The sequence below is a fragment of the Corythoichthys intestinalis genome, unplaced genomic scaffold, assembly GCF_030265065.1.
Source record: "Corythoichthys intestinalis isolate RoL2023-P3 unplaced genomic scaffold, ASM3026506v1 HiC_scaffold_23, whole genome shotgun sequence".
Taxonomy (NCBI): domain Eukaryota; kingdom Metazoa; phylum Chordata; class Actinopteri; order Syngnathiformes; family Syngnathidae; genus Corythoichthys; species Corythoichthys intestinalis.
Window position 1 is genome coordinate 4,224,000 of NW_026651592.1, and position 24,021 is coordinate 4,248,020.

The 24,021-nt window shown below is 37.0% G+C and overlaps 1 protein-coding gene across 4 annotated transcripts in view; it reads left to right on the forward strand.

Annotated features, from left to right (window-relative positions):
- Positions 1–24,021, forward strand: part of LOC130911225 (amyloid beta precursor like protein 2-like) — a 189,358-nt gene that overhangs the window by 85,511 nt on the left and 79,826 nt on the right. For all 4 annotated transcript variants that reach the window (XM_057829052.1, XM_057829054.1, XM_057829055.1 and 1 more), the window contains exon 3: positions 4,680–4,809. In XM_057829052.1, the coding sequence (XP_057685035.1) occupies positions 4,680–4,809 (130 nt within the window). The remainder of the gene's footprint in view (positions 1–4,679; positions 4,810–24,021) is intronic.

The window sequence follows — 24,021 nt, forward strand, 5'->3', positions numbered from 1 at the left end:
TAAACAAAGAATCTGAAAGGGTTTCGTCAAAAAAAAATAACGGAAATATGCTTATAATTGTTTAGCCATTGATTTTATTCAAAAACGTGGTTAGCCAAACTTACTTCACATTTGGTCTTTAAAGAGGAGTGCAAGAGCAGAAACTGCTTTTTCAGTCTTGTCTGTTTTCCGCCATATATATACATATTTTAAAAATCATACTTTGGAGGAAAAAAAGTGAAAAAACATTTATTTTTATTTTATGTAGTGTTGCACCGATACCATTTTTTGGGCCCAATACCGATACCAATACCTGGCTGTGCAGTATTGGCCGATACCGATACCATTCCGATACCACTCTGGAGATGCAACGATACAGTTAAGTCACGGTTCGGTACGATTTTCGATACAATTCAATACATGTAATACTCTGAAACAGAAATTACAACTTTTTTTTTTTTTTTATGTTTTTTTATTTGCTAACAAGCAACAATAACAATGCCATCATACTTCAACAGTATTTGCAGCATTATCTATAGTCACTGGTATGGATTGATTCGGCCAGCTTAATTTCCATTCAGTCATGGCGGTTTTTAATTCATCATTGTAGTATATGGACTACGCGTCACTCTGGGCTCACGCAGCTAATGTATGGGATCTAACGTAGGACATCTAGGTTGCTATTTGATGATATCTAGAGTGCGCGTTAGAGGTGTGCAAAATTTCCGATTCTTAGATTATTCGCGATTCGGCTGTGGAAGATTCGAGAACGATTCACAAACATCCAAATTCCGATTATTGAAATATGCCAAGTAAAGCAGAAGTACGACACACTCAGCGCGCTGCGCGGTCTTCGGTACGCAATTAGGGACGGAGCGAGAGTAGCTAAACATCATGCTTCTCATTACCCGGCCCCTCGGGTGACGCCAATGCTCAACTCACGGCTCTAGCTCAACTCATGCCACGAGATAAAAAACAACAACAACAACAACGTACCTGACTGCTGCCGAAAAGCTGCTAGAAGCCACATTATGTTACGGTAGATATCATTTATATAGGACTAGATGCATTATAGCTTCGGTATCGTTACCAGCACAGCTACAAAAAACTAGATGCGGGCGTTAGTAACGGCCGCCATCTTAAAGCAGTACACTTCCCTGCGAACCTTCCAAACGAACCTAATTAACTTTTTATCTAAAATACTCATAAATCGGTAAAATATTGACTTGAATCTATCTTTAAAATAGTTTTAAAACTTTCACATGTTGAAAGTAGACAAAAGAGAAATTATGGAATAACAGGAGCAATTTTAACAACTTTAACGGTTGATTCACAACATTAAATTAATTGAAAGTAGTTTAAAGCTGCTGATATAGAATGGGGACTGGAGTTTTTTATTTACTGTTATTTTTGTATATTTGTTTACTGCTATATGTTAACTTGATACTGAAATAGTAGTTTGGTTTAGCCTGAGAGGATTTTTGAACAATTTTGGAACTAATGTACAAAACAAATAAAAAAAATAAAAAAATAAAATAAAATAAAATAATTAAAAAAATAAAAGGAGTGGGGTGCATCAATAATCGTTTTATAATCGAATGGGAGCCTCTGAATCGTAATCGTAATCGAATCCTTAGGTGCCCAAAGATTCCCAGCTCTAGTGCGCGTGAATGCTTTCTGGGAAATAAGAAAGAAAGAAAGAAAGAAAGTTAACTAACGCCACAGAAGTCACTTCTACTCATTACTGCACAACACCAACATATGACAATCGACTTTCATAAACAGGACGAGTTTGAAGTAAGGCACGCTTAATTTGCCACTCATTGTTCATCATGAAACTGTGAGTTTGCATAGTATCCCACGGTCTTATCCTTTCTAATCCCAACGTTGTTTTAACAGTAGGCGCTAGTAAACGCATGCTAACCGCTTGTGAATGCCATGTCTGTATGAGCAGCGTATCATCGCAGGTTTGCGTTGGTGTGAACACATTTATTACTTAAAACAAAAGTGTTATTTCTTTTGGTAAATTAGAGACAAAATTATACGGATGTCGGGATTTGGGAATTTAGATCCCTCGGGGAGGACAGTACAGTTGCGTTCAAGTGATGCTAGTATATGATATCGGCGCCCTAAATGTTGGTACTCGTCGATACCGATACCACCAATTCGGGCCGGATCGGCGCCCCCTGCCGATACTGATATCGGTATCGGTGCAACTTTAATTTCATGTAGTCATTGAGGTTAGCATCACTTTTACAAGAGAGGCCTGAGCACTAACGGAAACAGTTACATTGATCAGTAAAAACATCAGACAAAAGAGATTTAAAATCACCAAGATGAATGATTGACTGTTGCTTTGCACAGTAAAGCCTTATAGATGAATAACATGAGGTGGATATTTCTTCTTGACTGTAGTGAAGACCATCCAACGTTTTGATTAAGGGTACAATGAAATGCAGAAATTGTCATTGGTGATGAAACGTAGTGCACTGTGATAGACCGGGTTTAACTGATGAAGAGTTGATGGAAATGCATGACAATACAGGATGTCCCCATAATCAAGGACAGAAACAAAAGAAGATAACACAATGGTTTTAGGGTTAGAAGTTGACAGACAGCCTTTGATTCTATACAGGAAGCTAAATTTGAATTTAAGTTTACGGATTAGACGACGAATATGGGTTTTGAATGATAAATTACTGTCAATCCAAATTCCTAAGTATTTGTATGAGTCAGTGAAAATCATTTGGGTACCAGTTAGGGATTTGATTCCGGATAAGTTATTGTCAGTAATGGTGGAAGTGGAAAAAACCATGTATTTAGTTTTTTCAGCATTTAAAACTAATCTGTGGTTATGAAGAGATATTTGTAAAGAATCAAAAGCAGTCTGTAAATGAGTCAGAGGTCATATATATCTTAGGGCTGTCAAACGATTAAAAATTTTAATCGAGTTAATTACAGCTTAAAAATTAATTAATCATAATTAATCGCAATTAATCGCAATTCAAACCATCTCTAAAATATGCAATATTTTTCTGTAAATTATTGTTGGAATGGAAAGATAAGACACACGACGGATATATACATATAACATACTGTACATAAGTAATGTATTTGTTTATTGTAACAATAAATCCACAAATGGCATTAACATTCTTTCTGTTAAAGTGATCCACGGATAGAAAGACTTGTAGTTCTTAAACGATAAATGTTATAGTTACAAGTTATAGTAATTTTATATTAAAACCCCTCTTAATGTTTTCGTTTTAATAAAATTTGTAAAATTTTCAATCAAAAAATAAACTTGTAGCCCGCCATTGTTGATGGCAATAATTACTTACACTATAAAATCTGTCGCACCCAAGCGCCAGCAGAGGGCAGCAAAACTCCGCAAAACACAATTAACAAGTGGGCCTTTCACTCCTCTGTCATTTCAATCTGTCTGAGCTGGGCCAAGTGCGTTAATTGCGTCAAAATTTTTAACGGGATTAATTTAAAAAATTAATTAATGCCCGTTAACGCGATAATTTTGACAGCCCTAATATATATATATATATATATATAGATATAGATATATAGATATATAGATATATATGGTGGAAAACACACACAAGACTGAAAAAGCAGTTTCTGCTCTTGCACTCTTCTTTAAAAGAAACTGCTGTATTATCAGCTAAAACAACTGTTGTGTTTGATAGAACAATATATCTATATGCTGCCATAGCAGTTTCATGGCACACTAAGCCCCTAAACTATTTTCAATTTGTCCGTTTTACCCTGAAAACCCCCGTTTACAGCCGTCGCGCAACCGCTTTTGTTTCAACCCAGCCATAAAAAGAAGGCAATTAATTATATATATAATTCAAAATGTCTGTCGTTTTCAGCTAAGAATCAATCATTGATGTCTCATATTTCATTTTTTAAAAAATGACTTTAAAAAAATTATTCACTCACATATTTTAAACTTAAACAAATTATGTCACAATGAAAAAATGGCGTCTGTAAAAAAGTCACGGATATCTACCTCATAACTATCGCTTAATTGTATTTATTTTTTTTGTTACTGTCGCATTTTCTCCGATATGTTAGATGATAAATAATTGATCCAAACAAAAAAAAGTTGGGGGAAAAAAAAAACGTTTAAAAGGGTAAATATATGAAAAAGAAAATCTCGACCAGTCCTTGATGTCTACAATTTCTGCATCGTGACCCTTGTTATATTACCATATTTCACCCATAAAATCCCCCCAAAATCCAGCCATTCACAACTGTGTCTTGACACAGTGATACATGCTACATGGAGTTTTTGGATCGAAACAAAGTATGTACGCGATAATATCATGTTAAAGTCATGGCGTCTGTAATTCTGTTCTCGCATGCTCTCACCTCCACATAGGGTTTTGCTGTTTAATATCGCAATATAATATCGCAGTATATCGCAAGCCCCCCAAAAATCGTTTTTTGCAGTATCGTTCAGGTCTAGTTGAAATCAAATATATCCATCGCCTTTGTCTTCTTCCTGTACGCACGTGACATCAGTACACCGCATTAAAAGTAGTCCGGGCAAAACGTCATGCTTAGAGCAGGCAAAATTAAAAGATTCCACGAGGCAGAGAAAATTGCCCGATCAATTTTTAAAATCGAGTTACTCGAATTATTCGATTAATCGTTTTAGCTCTACTCTGGTTTGTTTTTGACAGATGTACCCTGAGCTCCAGATCACCAACGTGGTGGAGGCAAACCAGCCACTGCGCATCGACAATTGGTGCAAGAAGGAGAAGAAGGTGTGCAAGGGGCACGCCCACACCGTGGTGCCTTTCAAATGCCTCGGTAAGTAAGCAAACGCTCCAAATTTCGACATGTCACATGGTCGAATCAGCACGGGGGAAAACAACTGTCAATTTCGATTTTGTTATTTCGCTCTCTCAGTTTTTAGAGGTGTTTGCTTGTTTTTATTCATTTTAATTTTTCTTTAAATGATTAGTTATACTTTAGTTTTTAGATGTTTTTGTATTGGTTTTAGTTTTTCATAATTTAGGTAATTTATCAGGTGAAGGTTGAAATAGAAAAATAAAATACAACTGAAGAAAACAAACAAATATGTATTTAGTCAATTAGATTATGGAGATTAAGTTTGAACCTAAGATGAAGTGCAGTTAATTTCAGTTTGTTTTAATTTTGTTAACACACAATAGTTTTTTTTTTTTGTTTTTGTTTTTTTTTTACGGTAATTAAAAAAAAAAAATTTCAGTTGACTAAAATGTTTTCATATGTTTTTGTTAGGGCTGTCAAAATTATCGCGTTAACGCGCGGTAATTAATTTTTTTAAATTAATCACGTTAAAATATTTGACGCAATTAACGCACATGTCCCGCTCAGAAAGTATTTTGCCTTTTGGTAAGTTTTACAGCAAGACATTTTGTGCTGTCCAACAGCGAACTCTTGTGGTCGCTTTGCGACATGGTTTATTGTTTTCTTTCCAGTTCATTATGGCTGCACGACGTCTCGGGCTGATAATGTTGTGCTTATATGATCCTTGGACAAGATTTGTCCGTAAGTATGGTTGTTGTAAAGAATGTACATAATATGTTAGAAAGCGAAATGTTATATTTTTTGTATGAGACGCTTTTTGTTTATGTTTATTGAACCTGTATAGCGTGCTAAGCTAACGTTGTTGCTAATGCAATGCTTGTGTACCTTTTTTTTTGTAGTTTTACGACGGTCTAAAGAGGACAATGGTTTGAGGCCATTTTATTAATAAATCAGATGAAAAAGGAAGAAGTCTAATTATTAAGGCGTCGTTCACTAGCTGTCTAGCTTTGGAAAAAGTAGACGCTTCGGAGTGAGGACAGCATAGACAGATTTAAATGACAGTAGAGTGAAATGCCCACTACAATCCTTTTGTACCGTATGTTGAATGTATATATCCATCTTGTGTCTTATCTTTCCATTCCAACAATTTATTTTACAGAATATATATATAATTTACAGAAAAATATGGCATATTTTATAGATGGTTTGAATTGCGATTAATTGCGATTAATTACGATTAACTAATTTTTAAGCTGTAATTAACTCGATTAAAAATTGTAATCGTTTGACAGCCCTAGTTTTTGTGCAAATATTGCATTAGTTAATTTGAAATGTTACCTGGATGAATTTTTTTGTTTTAATTTAATATTATGTGAATAAAGTCGTATTTTATATGAAAATATTTCACAAGTGAATTCATTTGTAAAGGTTAAACATCAGGAAGATAAAATCGTTTTTTTTAATCGAAAAAATTGATTCAATTAGTGTTGGGGGGGAATATTCGTAAATTAGTCGTTACTTTAGACAAAAAAAAAAAACAAGTTTAAATAAATCTTTTTTGTTTCAACTGTACTTTTCAAGAGAAAAAAACTTTGTTTTACACTGTATAAAATATTTAACCAATAGCTATTTTAGAACATATATACGGCGGAAAACACTCAGGTGACTTGAAGTTCCGTTCTGAGGCTCCCAATTTGGCCAAATTTCAAAATTGTCCGATATGCATGTGTGATACATCAATGGAAAGCTTAAAAGATAAAGTTTCTGGGGGAAGAAAATAATTTGAACAAAAGAGCATTTAAAAAAAATATTTTTTTTTTAAACAGCAAAAACCTAACAAGAGGCGAGAACACGCGTGAGCAGAATTAAAGACACCATGACTTTAACGAGATATTATCGCGGACTTACCTTGTTTCGGTCCAAAAATTCCATGCAGCATGTATCACCAAGTGTCAAGACACAGCTGTGAATGGTCACAGCTGGATTTTTGGGGGATTTTATGGGTGAAATATGGGAATATAACAAGGGTCACGATGCAGAAATTGCAGACATCAAGGAATGGTCGAGATGTTGTTTTTCATATATTTAGCCTTTTAAATGTTGTTTTTCAATTTTTCTTTGTTTGGATCGATTATTTATCATCTAACATATCGGAGAAAATGCGATAGTAACCAAAAAAATGCAATTAAGCAATAGGTATGAGGTAGATATCCATGACTTTTTTACAGACACCATTTTTTTCATTGTGACATAATTTGTTTCAAAGTTTAAAATATGCGAGTGAATCGTTTTTTTAAGTCGTTTTTTTTTTTGTCTTTTTTTAAACAAAATATTAGACATCAATTAATGATTCTAAGCTCAAAATGACAGACATTTTGAATAACAAATATAATTACCATATTGGCCCGAATATAAGACGGTGTTTTTTGCATTGAAATACGATTGAAAAAGAGGGGGTCGTCTTATATTCGCGGTCTAGACATTATACCTATTCACGACGCTAGATGACGCCAGATATCATTGAAGCGATGTTCTGACCGATCTCAGCTACTCTCCCTATTCACGACGCTAGATGGCGCCAGATATCATTGAAGCAATCTCAGCTACTCTCAAGTTTAACCAATTTGCATTATTTATTGCAATGTTTTTCCTTATTCAGATTTGTTTCAAGACTATAGTTACAGTTAGACTTCAATTTCATGGTTAATGCAGTTATTGCAATTTTGTTGTTTTTATCACAATAGATTGATTCATTTACATTTCAAAAACCAGAAGCCATTCATTTACAAATGTGATTGCACTTTAGTTTACATATTTAAATGTTCAGATATTAGGATTTGAATTAGGCAAAATAACATGTTTTTCTCTCAAATATATTGTTATATATATATATTTTTTTTTTTGGATGTACTGTAATTATTTTCTGTATAAAAATTAATTTGGTGTTCAAAAAGTCTTTTTTCAAACTTGAGTCTTGAAAAAGAGGGGGTCTTATAATCAGGGCCGTCTTATATTCGGGCCAATATGGTAGTTACCTAAGGTTTATGGCTGGGGTGAAACAAAAGCGGTTGCGTGATGTCTGTAAACGGGGGTTTTGAGGGTAAAATGGACAAATTAAAAATAGTTCGGGGGCTTAATTTGCCATGAATCTGTTATGGCAGCATATAGACATATTGTTCTTTCAAACACAACAGTTTTTCTGGCTTAAAATACAGCAGTTTATTTTAAAGAGGAGTGCAAGAGCAGAAACTGCTTTTTCAGTCTTGTCTGTGTTTTCCGCCATACGTATATATTAGTATTTTAGAGTATCATTTTTTTATATCCAAAGTTTTGTACACAGTTAAGGAGGGCTGCAGCTATCGAATATTTTAGTAATCGAGTAATCCACTGAAAATTCTATCGATAAATCGAGTAATCGGATAAAACATTTTTTTTTTTTTTTTTTAGGTAAAGAGCAATTAAACATATACATCAGAAAAAAAGACATTTAATCCAATATTGAACCATTTTCAGTCAATCAATGTCTTTATTTTCAATGTACATTGTTAGAAAAACAGCCAACAATTGCATCTAAGATGTGACTAGAAAAAAAAATTCACTGCTTTCACTCAAAAGACTTCTAGTTCTCATAAGAAAAAAAACAACATATTTCTTACCTAAAAATGTAATTACGCTTGATAACACACATCACTTGAAAGCTACTGTATGTGTTTTTCCCATGTGTTTCAATTTAATTTCCATTTGTGTCAAGCTTTAAAGAGCATATGACACGAGAAAAAAAAGTCTTAAATGGCATTATTATGTGAATTAGAATCATATTTTGAGATGATTCGACTATATACAACAATTTAGCAAAGCACAGGTGACGAGAAATTAGTCTTTTAATCTGCCGGTTAGCCACGCCGACCATTATAGGGCTTTAGCGTCCCCAAAAGGTGGATGACGTCAGCGGTAGACTGGGCTCATCAGTTTTACTATTGAGGGGGAATTATTCAGAACAAGGAAAACGCGACGAAGAAAGCCGCAAAATGTCATTGTTTCAGTCTCTCTACTCCAGTATTTTTACAGGATATTCTTTTTATCCAAGTATTTTACCCCAATGGCTATATAAATGGCTTGAGAAGGACCAGTCAGCCCGTCGTGGGGGAACTATTCACAACGAGGAAAACGCGACGAAGAGAGCGGCAAAATGTCATTGTTTCTGTCTCTTTACTTCAATATTTTTACAGGATATTCTTTTTATCCAAGTATTTTCCCCAAAAGCTATATAAATGGCTTGAGAAGGACCAGTCAGCCCGTCGAGGGGGAACTATTCACAATGAGGAAAACGCGACGAAGAGAGCGTCAAAATGTCATTGTTTCTGTCTCTTTACTTCAATATTTTTACAGGATATTCTTTTTATCCAAGTATTTTCCCCAACTGCTAAATAAATGGCATTGTCATGACAAATAACAGTCTTGTGCTGAATGGAATATGAAATAATAAAAATGCATTCATTCAGGACGACATGGCAAAATTACTCCATAATGGTCAAAACTGTCGACTTCACCTTTACTGTCGCACCTCCCGAACGATATTTTATGACACCTAAATCGGACATATGTCATTTCCTTCCCCAGCTTCGGAGAATGTAAACAAACCAGAAGGCGTGATAGCTAGCCGACATGCTAACCCGAACCGAGTGATGTTTCAAAGTCTTCGAAGCGGAAAATCACACATAAATATCCTGGATTATTTGACATGACGACCCGGTTGTCGATTGTCTTCGCGGATCGGCAAACCACCCGTCGGAGAGCAATTTACAGTTCGTTCCCCGGAGGATGGTGGCTGGAGTTGTTGTGCAGCTAACGTGCTGCTGCTAATGAGCATTAGGAGAGCTTTTTACATGCCTATCAGTGATCAAACGTAAGTAGTCCTTCATTTAAAGGAAGTTTGTAGTGTTTACTTTGTAATCGCTGTATTCGTATTTGACATAATACAAAACAAGATGTTTACTTACTTCCTTGTAAGTCCAATGGTCCCACAGTAAATATCCACGTTGAATGGGAACCTTTTGAAACTCCAAAAAGGCGCATACGCCTCTCCCTCATACAGAATGATTTTTCTGCAGCCGTTTGGCTGGCGTGATATGAAAAATAAACGTATTAATCCGCAAAACAGCTGAATCCTTCGTCCTCATACACAACAGTACACTGTAGCGTGAAGAGGACGTCTTCTACCGTACACGTCACAGCGCCCTCCTCCTCAATGCAAGACCGAAGCCGGAAGTCACTCATTTTCATGGCGCGGGATTCAAAAAACTAAATAAAAATAGCGATTGCTTCCATACACATCCAAGCGGCCCATATCATTCAGGGGCATAAAATACCGCGTGTATTATGAAATAAACATGCTTTTTCGTGTCACAGGCACTTTAAGTTAGTCTAAACTGTAAGTACTGGTAGGATTTCGAGTTTTTGCAGTGTTCAAAATAAATGTATGATACCTGCTGAATTGGAGCACATTAATTCAGAAATGACGACTGAGCTAAAACTGACAGTTAGCTTTATCATGTTTTAATTTTACACCCTCATCACTCTACAGCGCTGTGTTTTTACAGATGAAATAAAGCCTGTATGTAAGACACGTTAGCCACGCATCGACAGTGGTCATGATCAATAGAAACCTAGCCCTCTGAAGGGCTAACGTTACGTGAGCGAGTTACAGTAACGTTATATTTATTAGTGATGAGAAGTCTACTGCTTAAAGATGGCGGCTGTTTACTAACGCAGCCTAGACGCGGCCGAGTCTGTCATTTCGCATCTAGTCCTAAATGCATGCGATATCTATGAGGCGCATCGGACATTACCTGCTACCAAACTAGCATCATGCGGGCATAGTTTTTAGCAACGTCGGCGTAGTTTGTAGCGGCTGTCGGCTGCGGTAAGTTTTTTTTGTTTTTTGTTTTTTTGTTTTTGTTTTAATTGCTTCTTCCTCTACGCACGTGACATCAGCGCGTTGTCCCACATTAAAAGTAGTCCGGGCAAAACGGGATGCTTAGAGCTGGCAAAATTAAACGATTCTTCGAGGTGAATAAAATGACTCGGATCAGTTTTTAAACTCGAGTTTAGGGCTGCAGCTATCGAATATTTTAGTAATCGAGTAATCGACTGAAAATTCTATCGATTAATCGAGTAATCGGATAAAACAAATATATTTTTAGGTGAAGAGCAATTATAAATATACATGAGAAAACAAGACATTTCATCTAATCTTGAACCATTTTCAGTCAATCAATGTCTTTATTTTCGATGTATATTGTTGAAAACAGCCAACATTGCATCTCAGATGTAACTAGAATTTAAAAAAAAAAAAAGACTAATTCACTGCTTTCCCTCCAAAAACTTTTAGATCTTATTAAAAATAAATAAATAAATATATATATATATATATATATATATATATATATATATATATATATATATATATCTTACCTAAAAATGCCGTTACGCTTGATAACACACATCACTTAAAAGTTAGGATTTTTTCCCACGTGTTTCAATTGAATTTCTCTTTGTATCAAGCCATTTTTAAGTTCTAGTTAAGTTTTAAGTTAGTTTAAACTGTAAGTCCTGATAGGATTTTGAGTTTTTGCAGTGTTCAAAATAAATGTATGATACAGGCTGTATTGGAGGACATTAGGGACCAGTGCTACTTGGTGTTTTATCCAGCAATGACTACTGAGCTAAAATTGATAGTTAGCATGATTACGTTTTTATTTTACACCCTCATCATTCCACAATGCTATGTTATGTTAAAGCCTGTATGTAAGACACGTTAGCCACGCATCGACAGTGGTCATAATTAATTGAAACCTAGCCCTCCGCAGGGCTAACGTTCGGTGAGCTAGTAGCGACAGTAACGTTAATCTTATTTATTAGCGCTTAGCGGTTTACTCCTTTAAGATGGCGGCTGTTTACTAACGCTGCCCAGACGCGGCCGAGTCTGTCATTCGCATCTAGTTCAACATGCATGTGATCTCAATGAGACGCATCAGATGCTACCTGTACCAACGTAGCATCGTGCGGGCTAGTATTTAGCAACGTCGGCGTCGTTTGTGGCGGCTGTCGGCTGCGGTAAGTTTTTTTTTTTTTTTTTTCCTCTCCGCACGTGACAGCGCATTGTCCCGCATTAAAAGTAGGCTGAGCAAAACGTGATGCTTAGAGCTGTAAAAATAAACGATTACTCGAGGTGAATAAAATTACTCGGATCAGTTTTTAAACTCGAGTTACTCGAGTTGCTCGAGTACTCGTTTCAGCTCTACTCGAGTTGCTCGAGTATTCGTTTCAGCTCTACAGTTAAGACAATTTCATGATATCAGAACAGAAGAGGCATTGTAATATCACAAAAAATATTAAGTTGCTACAAAATATTCAGTCATATTTTGTAGCAATCCCCCTTTAAAATATTTATGTAAGCCAAATTTCTTGTGTCAACTTTTTGTGTGGGGGGGGGGGGGGTAATATTCTAGTAATTAAGGCATACTTTAAAGGCCATTTTAAGGTTATATATTAAGGTTATTCTTTTTTTTGTTTTTTTTATTTATTTATTTTTTTAATGTTTTCTGCTTCTCATCTGTCTGCGACGCGATATTGAACCTGCATTGAGATGACTAACGATATCGACTGCTAGCGTCGGTCGCGGTGGACGCCTCCAGCCCCACGTGGGTTATTTATTATTGCTTGGGAGGCTTGTTAAGCAATAAAACACAATCTGATTTTTTCCCCTCTGGCTCAGACACAAGCCATAAACTCAACTTGACACGCAGGGTCAGCAAGCAGGCGGTCTGCTGCGTTTGAGATTCACTTGAGTTTGCTCCATTGGATTACTCTAGGGTTGGGCAAACTATAGCCCGCGAGCCAGTGCAGCCCTCGAAAGTATATGATTTGGCAAGCCGCAGGTCAAACTCAGAACAAGTGTTATTTACAAATTTGCTATCGTTGACGGCACTGGCGGATGTATGTCTTTCAATGAGAGGAAGCGCAAAGTGTGTCCGCCTGTGAGTGCTTCGTAAAGGTGGAGGGGCTTGGCGGCACCCGCTGCTTGGTAGGGGAAGAAACTAGAGTGCCAGAAGTAAAGTCATAGACTCCACCATCAGTTGACAAGACAGCTCCCACAGACATTGCGCCACGCCATCCCGTAGGGGGCCGACTCTGGCAGAACATTGAGTTGGTTTTCACTGTGACAAACTCAAACACACGCAATGTTCTAACGCCGGATTTAGGTGGACTAGACCCTACTCACCAACGTCACAGAATGACGTGTCGCTGTATCCGGCCGCCATATTGTCCGTCAGTGTTTATCCGTATTCTCAATGGTTTCAATTTGTCGTGCAATTTATAGTGCAATTCATGGTGCTTTAAGACGCTGTAAATTCATTGGATGCGTTGCATAAAAGGCGTTATGTGGAAAAGCTTCAGTCTATCCATTCGCCAGATCCATATTTGATGCCTAAATCGATATTTTTCGACCCGCTGTCTTCGCCGTCTCTGCCTGACATCTGCTACCCTGATATCTACAACTATCTTGTCCACAGAAACTCAGCCTATTCTCACGAAACACTGAAAAACTTTAAGAGCAGCACTCTAAGCAACATTACCCCGTGTGAGCCTTTACTTCCAATTTTCTAAAATGGCGACAATCAATGAAAAAAAAGTTGACTGCGATGGCCGACGCTTCAAGGATAGGTGGATATTGGACTATTTTTTCAATAAAATACGCAACAACTGTGTCTGCCTCATTTGCAAAGAGACACTGTTTTCAAAGAGTTCGATGTGACGCGATATTAGCAAACAAGGGACGCTGACATGTACGACAACATTACAAGGAAGATACGCTGTGAGAAATTATAGCAACTTGAAGCTAGTTTAATTTCACAGCAGCAGTATTTCGCAAGAGCCCGAGTGTCGAAAGAGAACGCCACAAAGGCGAGATTGTTGAAATTATGAATTGAAAAAATTATAATAAAGCAAATGTGACACACAGAAGGGCTTGCTAAAATGTGTTTAAATTAGGGCTGTCAAAATTATCGCGTTAACGCGCGGTAATTAATTTTTTTAATTAATCACGTTAAAATATTTGACGCAATTAACGCATATGTCCCGCTCAGACAGTATTCTGCCTTTTGGTAAGTTTTACAGCAAGGCCTTTTGTGCTGTCTAACAGCGAACTCTTGTGGTCACTTTGCGACATGTTTTTTTTTTTTTCTTGCCAGTTCAATATGGCTGCACGACGTCTCAGGCTGACGCCTACATTGTAATGTTGTGCTTATATGATCCTTGGACAAGATTTGTCCGTAAGTGTGGTTGTTGTAAAGAATGTACATATTATGTTAGTAAGCGAAATGTTCTATTTTTTGTATGAGACGCTTTTTGTTTATGTTTAGTGAACCTGTATAGCGTGCTAAGCTAACGTTGTTGCTAATGCAATGCTTGTGTACTTTTTTTTTTGTAGTTTTACGACGGTCTAAAGAGGACAATGGTTTGAGGCTATTTTATTAATAAATCAGATGAAAAAGGAAGTCTGATTATTAAGGCGTCGTTCACTAGCTGTCTAGCTTTGGAAAAAGTAGACACTTCGGAGTGAGGACAGCATAGACAGATTTAAATGACAGTAGAGTGAAATGCCCACTCCAGTCTTTATGTACCGTATGTTGAATGTACAGTGGGGAGAACGAGTATTTGATTCACAAATACTTGTTCTCCTCACTGTATATACCCATCTTGTGTCTTATCTTTCCATTCCAACAATTTATTTTACAGAATATATATATAATTTACAGAAAAATATGGCATATTTTATAGATGGTTTGAATTGCGATTAATTGCGATTAATTACGATTAATTAATTTTTAAGCTGTAATTAACTCGATTAAAAATTTTAATCGTTTGACAGCCCTAGTTTAAATATATTGTTCTACGTAAATCAGCTAAGGTAGCCCCCCACATTTTTACCACACCAAATCTGGCCCCCTTTGCAAAAAGTTTGGACACACCTGTTTAACTGATGATCCGGCGACGAGGCCAGCTTCTTTCATTTGGTACCAGCTAACTATTATTCAAAAAATAATGATGGTGGAAGAAATAGGCATCTTGAATTTGAAACTGTATGTTGTTGGCGATTAGCCTCGCAATGATCTTAATTGTGCTTGTCAGCCCAAAACCCTCTCAATATATATTAAATGCATTTTACCAGATATAAAATGACTACTACATAATCTGTAGTGATCGTTTGGTGCCCAGTTTTCTCGTCGAAATGCAGCAGTCCATCTCGCGCTCCTCTCCGGGTCTCTCGGAATACGGTAGAACTTCAAGTCTCTCCGCCTATCTTCTCTGTTATTGCAACCAACCGCCACACACGCCTTCACCATTTTGATTATTAATGTTAACGAGCAGAAAACACGCCATAATAGGAGGAATTTACGTAGCGGTAATGCTTAAACCCGACGAGTTGACGGACAATATGGCGCGGAGGCGTGGTTGTGACATCATGTGAGTAGGGTCTGTAGGGCGAAGGTTTTATTTCATACAAGCAGGCAGGGGTGTCTAAAGAGAGATTTGGTTGAGGATTCAAGGAAACTATTACATTGAATAACACCATTAGGGGTGTGCCATCATAGGCACCCCACGATTCGATTTGATTACGATTCAGGGTGCTTCGATTCGATTATTGAACGATGATCACAGTATTGACGATTATCGCGATTATCAATTCATCGTACATTACTAGTTAATACAGTAGCCCAAAAAATTTATGTCCATTACTTATTTAAAATATCCTAATGATTAGGGATGAGAATTGATACGATTTTTTTGATTCTGATTCCATTATCGATATTGCTTAACGATTCGATTCTTTATCGATTCTCTTATCGATTCTAATTTGGGGGGAAAAGAAGAACAAACGTTTTGATTGGCATCGAGTTTGTTTAATCAGAAGTCACAACCTTACAAACTCACAACGAGGTCAGAAGAGGCCCAAAGCCTCAATGTTAACTGTGGCAATAAGTGGCAAATACACAAGAATGTGTAACATTTTACTGAAACATTTTTCAGATAGAAATATAAAATATTGGTATTTATTGTCACATAGGTTGTTGTTCTGCCTTTGGCAAAATGGGTTAAAGCAGGGGTTCCCAAACTTTTTCCTGTGAGGGCCACATAACTTTTCCCTTCTCTGATGAGGGGCCGGGGTCAGTTTGTAACAGAAAAAGTGTGACGATTGCAGGAGTGCCTAAATGTAAAAATGTATTGTGTTTCAGAAAGCCACAATCAAATTAATCTTTCTGGATTCTTCATGGAGCAAAAGTAAATTAATAAAAATAATTCTATAATATAATATAATATAATATAATATAATATAATATAATATAATATAATATAATATAATATAATATAATATAACACTATTAATTAAATAGATAATAAGCAAATAACCCTCTCTGACTTCTTCACAAAAAAAGGCCAGGAAATAAATAACACCATTGAGAAAGAAAAAAAAAAAAAAAATTCTCTCTGGTCTTTATCAGGGGGCCGGACCAATTGGGGACCCCTGTGTTAAAGTGTATTATTTACCATTACTGTATATTGAAATGCATGCCTTATAGTTTTTATGGTACTTTCACGCTCAAGTGGGGGGCGCCCTTGCGCTTCCTCACGCGAAGAAGAACGCGCTTACACGCGAAGAAGTGCAGCTGTTACAAGCGAGTTAGTGAGAGAGGGAAACACTGTTACAATCCTACGTTCTTTGTTAATATTTGTAAAATATCTACAGAGGCAACGCCTGTATGTATCATCTTTTGTGTTGTTGTTGTGTGTTTCCACTCATGATCGGACACTTAAATCCAGTTGTGTAGTGGTTTGAACGATGTGCTAATGCTAGCGAACACATGCTAACCGTTTGTTACTACTGTGTTAGCAGCTAATCATCGCTGATTTACGTTGATGCAAACCTGTTTGTTATTGCGGACGAAATTGATTTGTTTCATTTCTATTTTTAGTTTCACTCTTCAAGTGATGGTTGAATAAATTCAGCAAATTATACTAAGGTCTTCTGCATCGTCATTCGGGAGTTTAGCTAGCTGTATAGCCAGGACTGAGCCTTAGCGTCTCGGTGAGGACAGTGCAGTAGTATTCCCTCCCGATGCAGTTATCTCCACCTTGCAATGACTGCAAGTCGCTTTGTTGTAATTTTTCTTCGTGAAGTGAAGGCACACTTTCGAGCGTTTGAACCTACGTGCTGTCATTGTTATGTTTACGGCTGCAATGCTCATGCTAAACCATCGTAACCTTTCATTTTCACCCTCTTTCCTGGTGAAGTGTAGTCAAACTTTGGAGCAAGTGGTTCTTGGCGCCATGCTAGTTTGATGCGTCTAGACAACAAGACACGTCACGACGCAATACGCGTCTTTAGGAATCGTTAAAGGGATTGTTAAAACTTTTTCATTGTGATGTCCAGGCCTCGAAACACTAGGAACCGGTTCGGAATTGGAATCAGATTTCGATTCCCATCCCTACTAATGATTCAACAGAAATGTCAGGGAAGCTCCTTTTTGAACTCCAAGACAAGTGTTACCTCGATAACTCGATTAGAGAAATGAATACGACCCCAACCATGGATTGATTTTCTTCGAAGACATTATAAACATAATATATCATGACTCAGCCATGAGCTGAGATCACCCAGAAAGTACGAAGCTGTACAATAGAAGCTGGACATTTATACTGTTAAAAAGGGCGGTGCCGAAGCGCACAGTGAAACGAAACTTTACCAAGAAACGAAACTCATCATCTCAAAGGCCTTGGTATTTTTCCATACAAAAACGTCTTTGGGCTGAGACCTTGAACACCGGTGCCGGGTGGAATGAAGATAAGAAAACAGTCCTCCATTGGATTCATTCAGGGCATGTTGAAAAACAGGAACATAACAGTCCATATTTGGGCATATGGTGATATAGTCAACGCCATGAGGAGGCACACTCAAAAAGATTACAACAGATGAATATAATAATGATACTCCATGCTATAATGTTCTAATGCAAGCATAACAAATGCATACAAAATATGAAATGTATAATGGTTGTGTTTTAAGCATGAATAAAATTCTCTCACAAGGAACGATTGAAACATGCCAATACAACAAAAAGCTGCCCTTAAGCTGCTTTTTTATTTATTTATTTTTTCAAGAAAGTGCAAAAACATTAACTATTTTTAAAGGTTATTATTTATAACACTTATTTCTCTCAACAATACAATAAAATTTACACAGTTGGAATGAAGTCCACATTTTCTGGAAACAAAGTGTGTTGAGAAATAAGACTTAACCAATATACTTTGTTTTCACAGATTTCTACTATTTCGCGTGTTTGTCGTGTTACTGCTGTACTTAATCATGGTTTTACACATTCTGCATTTGAAATACATGTTAGCGAATTAGCTAATTAGCTTAGCGCTCAGCGCTAACTATTATGATCTCAAAAACAACAACAATAAAGGCTAAACAGTACAAGAGGGTTCGTGTACTCACCTCTTATAGATGCAAACGGGTCTTAGCAACGCACTCAAGACATTTTTCAATTGAAATGCCTTAAAACTACTGCTGGACACCTACAAGACTAGGAGCAATGAACTATCTCTCTTCCCCTCTTGCTCTAAAAAATAACTTGCGCACAGCAGTGCGACCGCCGAGTCGCGCTTCTGTCCCTTCCTGTCTCATATACAAATTTATTTTTCAGTCTTTTAAAAAAAGAGTAAATCACTCTCTCAGTAACAGGCAGCATCCATTATAACGTGCATGCCCCCGTTAACGGTGCCCGGGCGGCAGACGTGTCTTGAATTTTGTTCTGCTACGAGCGGCTGCCTTAAATTTATGAGGCAAAATCATGGTTTTTGAACCTTTATGAATCGTAATCGAAGCGTCACGTGTCGACTCGCGATGCATGTAATAATCGATTTTTTGGAACTCCTCTAAACACCATGCATATGGTTTGAAACGTGAAAAAAATCAGTGGATAAAATTAGTGTAACTTTAGCTTGAAATATTTACGTAAAATGAATGATAGCTGCCCGTTTTTTGCTTTTAACCAAGAATCCAGACTGTTTTACCTTCATATCTATAGAAATTCCGCGATTTAAGCATTTATTTACAAGAATTTTCAACCTAAAAAGCTCTTTGTTTTGTGTCGGCTACCATGTTGGATTTTGAATCTCTACACAATAGCGGAATTCAACCTGAATAGGTTGTGATGCTATATGCTAATTTTGCTTTTGTTGAGTAAAATTAAGATGATTCTGCATGCTTTCCTTTAAGTGCCTGTGACACGAAAAAGCATTTTTATTTCATAATACACGCGGTATTTTATGGTCCTGAATGAAATGGACAACTTGGATGTGTGAAGAAGCGATCGATATATTTATTCAATTTTTTGAATCCCGCGCCATGAAAATGACTGACTTCCTGCAATAGTCTCGAGTTTAGAAAGAGGGCGCTGTGACGTGTACGGAAGAAGGAGTCCTCTTCACTGTACAGCCGTACTGTTGTATAAGAAAGACTAAGGATTCAGCTGATTTTGCGGGTTAATTCGTTTATTTTTCGCATCACGGCTGCAATTTGCAAGAAAAACCTTTGTTTTTATCACTCAAACCTCAGCAACTTGTTAGTTGTTCATTGTTATTTAGCTGAAGGTTGGTTTCCCCTTCTTACACAACTGATTACATCAGAAGGGCTCAAAATTATGGCTTTCAGCAAATTACAAAAATGTTCCCATTGGGCAAGTATACTAAAACATAATAAGTGGAACTTCTCTGGAACTACCTTGTGGTACATACTTTGCTACATTGTTGTTTTGGCAGTAAATGTTGCGTTGAATTCATTTTGAACTAAGTTTGTGCCATAAAACGTTAACAAAGTAAAGTAGAATGAAGACATTTCATTTGCAAGTGCCATGTCATGTGAGTGTCCTGGTTTCTGTGTGCTTTCATAACAAGACAACAGTCGCCTCACTGGCGAGTGTCAGCAATCGCAAACACAAACAAAAATTAGTTCTCAAAAAAAAAAAAGAAGAAGAGAAAAAAAGCCTCAAATCATCTTTTGTGCTGCACCAGCTTTCTGCCCCTCTTCATCTGCGCAGAATCCTTTTTTGCTGATTGAGTCGTGCCGCCGGCCCGCTGTCCGCGATTGAAAAAATCCATTAGCGTTTGCGCCGGACTGTGAAATGGCCGACAATTCAAGAGCATTCCTGGCAGCCGGCAGAGAGAGTCAAAAGCTCTTTTTAATTTTTTTATTTTATTTGAGGGATGTTCACATGGTAAACACCGAGTAGTGATGAAGACAATTTCAAGCAGAATTTTTAGACTGATAAAGATCCAAACCAGAACTGGATATAAGTTATTTAACTCTTTGTGCTAAATGACGAGAAAACATGTCAACCAAAATGAAATTTTAATGAGATTTTCGACAGGTACTACTGTGTTATGAAAAAATATCAGAACCTTTTGGAATTTCTGACATTTCTGCACCAAATCACCAAATGTGATCTGATCTTTTTCAAAACCACACAGATGAAAAGACAGTGTCTGCTTCAACCAAAACCACCAAAACATTTATAAGTTTTCATATTTTAATGAGAATAGTATGCAAACAATGACAGAAGGGGGAAAAATAAGTAAGTGAACTATCACATTTAATATTTTGTGGCACCCCCTTTGGCGGCAATAACTTCAACCTGATGCTTCCTGTAGCTGCAGATCAGTCTGGCACATCGATCAGGACTAATATTGGCCATTCTTCTCTACAAAACTGCTGTAGTTCAGTCAGATTCCTGGGATGTCTGGCATGAATCGCTGTCATTAGGTCATGCCACAGCATGGACTTTGACTTGGCCAATCCAGAACATGTATTTTGTTCTTCTAAAACCATTCTAAAGTTGATTTACTTCTGTGTTTTGGATCATTGCCTTGTTGCAGCATCCATCCTCTTTTTAGCTTCAACTGTCTGACAGACGATCTAGGTTTTCCTGCAAAACATCCCGATAAACTTTGAATTCATTCTTTCGTTAATGATTGCAAGTTGTCCAGGCCCCGAGGAAGCAAAACAGCCCCAAATCATCATGCTCCCTCCACCATTCTTCACGATGGGGATTGTTGTTGATGTTGGTGGGCTGTTCCATTTTTTTCCCACACATGACATTGTGTGTTACTCCCAAACAGTTCAACTTTGGTTTCATCAGTCCACAAAATATTTTGCCAAAAACCTTTGTGGAGTGTCCAAGTGCCTTTTTGTGAAAATTAAACGGACAACAATGTTTTTTTTTTTTTTTCAGACTGCTGGGGCTTCCTCCGTGGAGTCCTCCCATGAACACCATTCTTGGCCATAATAGTTTTACATATAGTTGATGTGTGCACAGAGATATTGGACTGTGCCATTGATTTCTGTAAGTCTTTAGCAGGCACTCTAGGGTTCTTTTTTACCTCTCCGAGTATTGAACTCTTGGCATCGCCTTTGGTGGACGACCACTCCTTGGGAGAGAAGCAACAGTGCCAAACTCTCTCCATTTGTAGACAACTGTCGATTTATGAACATCCAGACTTTTAGAGATGGTTTTGTATCCTTTTCCCAGCTTTATACAAATCAACAATCCTTGATCGCAGGTCTTCAGACAGCTCTTTTGACCGAGCCATGATGTACATCAAACAACGCTTCTCATCAAGACAATTCTTACCAGATGTGTGTTTTATAGTGGGCAGGGCATCTTTAAACCACTCATCAGTGATTGGGCAAACACCTGACTTAAATTGTTTGGTAAAAATTGCTTTAAATTGCTCTTTAAGTCTCCTTAGGGAGAGGGTTCACTTACTTATTTTTCCCCCTTCTGTCATTGTTTGCATGCTGTCCTCATTAGGATATGAAAACCTATAAATGTTTGGGCGGTTTTAGTTAAAGCAAACACTGTTTTTTTTCACCTGTGTGATTTTGACAAAGATCAGATCACATTTGATGGGGATTTTATGCAGAAATGTGAGAAATTCTGAAAGATTCAGATACTTTTTAATGCTTCTGTATGTTTGACTCCTTCAGTGAAAAAGTTAAAAAAAGGATTGGAATAGTCACTCATTGGCTGCCGATGACGGTGCTAGACGTCCAATCCATTTAGACTGGGAGGGTCGAATGAACAAAATCTTTAAAAATCGTAAAAACTAGAGATGCACGATAATATCGGTCACCGATAATTATCGGCCGATAATGGCAATGATGGCGTCACACAGATAATCCAGATCAGCGGTCGGCAACCTTTGACACCGAAAGAGCCATTTGAACCCGGTTTCCACGGAAAAGAAAACACTGGGAGCCGCACATCTAAAATGAAAAAAAAAAACTTCTACTACTTTACCGCAGCATGTTTCTTATGAAATCCACGTGCTACAGAGAAAATTACATTTTATTCATTTAATGAACACATTTTGAACATTTTGAATTCTTGAAAAATAATAACAATGAATGTCTCTTTCAAATAAATTAAAAAGCTGAATTTAAATTGTCCATGTAGCAAACGAAAGCAGAAAAATGCCATGAGGCGTCATCCTTATATCCATTTATCTTATCTAAAATGAAGATAACACTGTATATATTGCTTTTTCTTACCTTTACACTTTGTATAAACAACTATAGTGTGGTTATGTCTTATGAAGTGCTACCTATTTCCTGAGCGGCCACAAAGCTTGCATATGTAGTTGAATTTGCAGACTTCACCCACTTCTTGAATTGATTTTTCGTCCGGTCAGCCTTCTGCATCAGTTCCGAAACAGCTTTTTTCCTCTCTTCTCCCTCTGGATATTTTTCAGCAAAGGCTCTGTGTGTATTGTTAAAATGTCTTGCGACATTTGACCGTTTATTGTTAGCCAGTTTTTCTCCACAAATTAGGCATACTGGTAGGCCACTCTCGCTCGAGGTAAATGCAAATGAATCTGCCCAGGCATCATTGAATGTTCTATTTTCTTGAGATATTTTTCTTTTCTTACATTTCTCCATTGGCTTTGCCGGTGTAAGTACATTATCCAAACCCCTCACTATCTAAATCCCCCCGTCGGCGCTTGACAGTGACGTCTCGCTATTCTCGCTATATGATTGGCCGATGGCCGATGAGTCGAAATGCTCTCCCGTGAAATGCCTGTTTAAAAATGTTCCCGTTGTTTTTGAGTTGTAGTACCTTAAAAAAGCTTTACTTTTGATTGAGTACTTTTTGGCTGCCGCACGAACGTGGCGGCGTTTCAGCGGGTATACCAGCTTCCGCAGTGTGACGTCTATTTTGAGCGACGAAAAAATAATATCAAATAATTTAATTAATATTTTAATATTTCAAGATCACAATAATCTTCAAATTTAGAACTAAAATAATATAAAAACTAACACAAATAAAACTTCAATTAAATACAAAAAAAAAAAAAAAAAAAATTTTTTTGTAATTTATTTTCCCAAGCCAATCAGAGCCGCATTATAAGGATGAAAGAGCCGCATGAGGGTCCGGAGCCGCGGGTTGCCGACTGCTGATCCAGATAAAACGAAATTCAACCGATAATTATATACTTGATTTAGCCGCCAAATGTGCGCAATCAACAGTTTTGTCCAATTCTGCTAGTTTTAAGGAGGTGTTTTTGCAATGTAGTAATGTGATATATGTTAGGAATGGCTTACTTTTAAAGGCATTTTTGTGCAACTTGGGTGTTTACTCTCTAAGTAATTGTTGCCAAAAGCTTACCATTACACAATGTCATTGCCATTGTTTAGATGTTGGAATTTACTACTTGTTCACATTTGATGTGGAAAAAAAATAGCCCTAAATCACATTTTTTGCACAGTAACATTTGATCTTTGTATACTTTAAAACTTTACATACATATTTGAATAGAATTATCGGCGTGACATTATCGGTTATCGAGTGGAAGGGGCAGGAAATTATCGGTTATCGATATCGGTTGAAAAATGTATTATTGTGCATCACTAGTAAAAACATATAATCGTATCACGATAACGATGATCTCACGAAATGGCAATACAACGATTATCCATACATTGGTCAGGAAATCGTTCGTGGATATTCTACAAAACAACTCATAAACAGAAAAACAAGCTTCTGCTGTGAATTGGAATGAGTTTATCACAAATTAACTGTCGTTCATTCGCTGCCATCCCTCCCA